This window comes from Geospiza fortis, unplaced genomic scaffold (assembly GCF_000277835.1).
Source record: "Geospiza fortis unplaced genomic scaffold, GeoFor_1.0 scaffold248, whole genome shotgun sequence".
Classification (NCBI taxonomy): Eukaryota; Metazoa; Chordata; class Aves; order Passeriformes; family Thraupidae; genus Geospiza; species Geospiza fortis.
In genome coordinates this window covers 110,528-111,066 of record NW_005054695.1, presented here as the reverse complement: position 1 = coordinate 111,066, position 539 = coordinate 110,528, and the positions used below count along the sequence as shown (strand labels likewise).

General features: G+C 69.9%; 1 protein-coding gene across 1 annotated transcript in view; it reads left to right on the top strand.

Moving 5' to 3' along the window:
* Positions 1-416: 416 nt before the first annotated feature.
* ANO8 (anoctamin 8) overlaps positions 417-539 on the top strand; it is a 22,267-nt gene continuing 22,144 nt past the window's right edge. Inside the window, exon 1 of the mRNA XM_031065176.1 lies at positions 417-432. Within this exon, the coding sequence (XP_030921036.1) occupies positions 417-432 (16 nt within the window). The remainder of the gene's footprint in view (positions 433-539) is intronic.

Sequence of the window (539 nt, the reverse complement as noted above, 5' to 3'; positions counted from 1 at the left end):
CTCAGCGCCCGGGCACACCTGGGGAATCGGGGCAGGGGAGCGTTATGGGCCCCCCCCCCCGGGTGGGCAAAGAGGGGGCGCGACCCCCGTGGGCAGCCAGGGGTGTGGTGGCCTCCCCATGGACCCCCTCCCCAGGTGGGACCCCCTCCCCATGGATCTCCTCCCCAGGTGGGACCCCTCCTCAGGTGAGACCCTTCCCCATGGACCCCCTTCCCATGGCTCCCCTTCCCAAAGTGAGACCCCTCCTCAGGTGGGACCCCTCCCCATGGACCCCCTTCCCCAGGTGGGACCCCTCCCCATGGATCTCCTCCTCAGGTGAGACCCCTCCCCAGATGAGACCCTTCCCCAGGTGGGACCCCTCCCCAGGTGAGACCCCTTTCCCCATGGACCCCTTTCCCCAGGTGGGCCCCGTCCCCATGGACCCCTCCCCAGGTGAGACCCCTCCCCAGGTGGGACCCTTCCTATGGACCCCTTTCCCCATGGACCCCCTTCCCCAGGTGGGACCCCTCCCCATGGATCTCCTCCTCAGGTGCGACCCC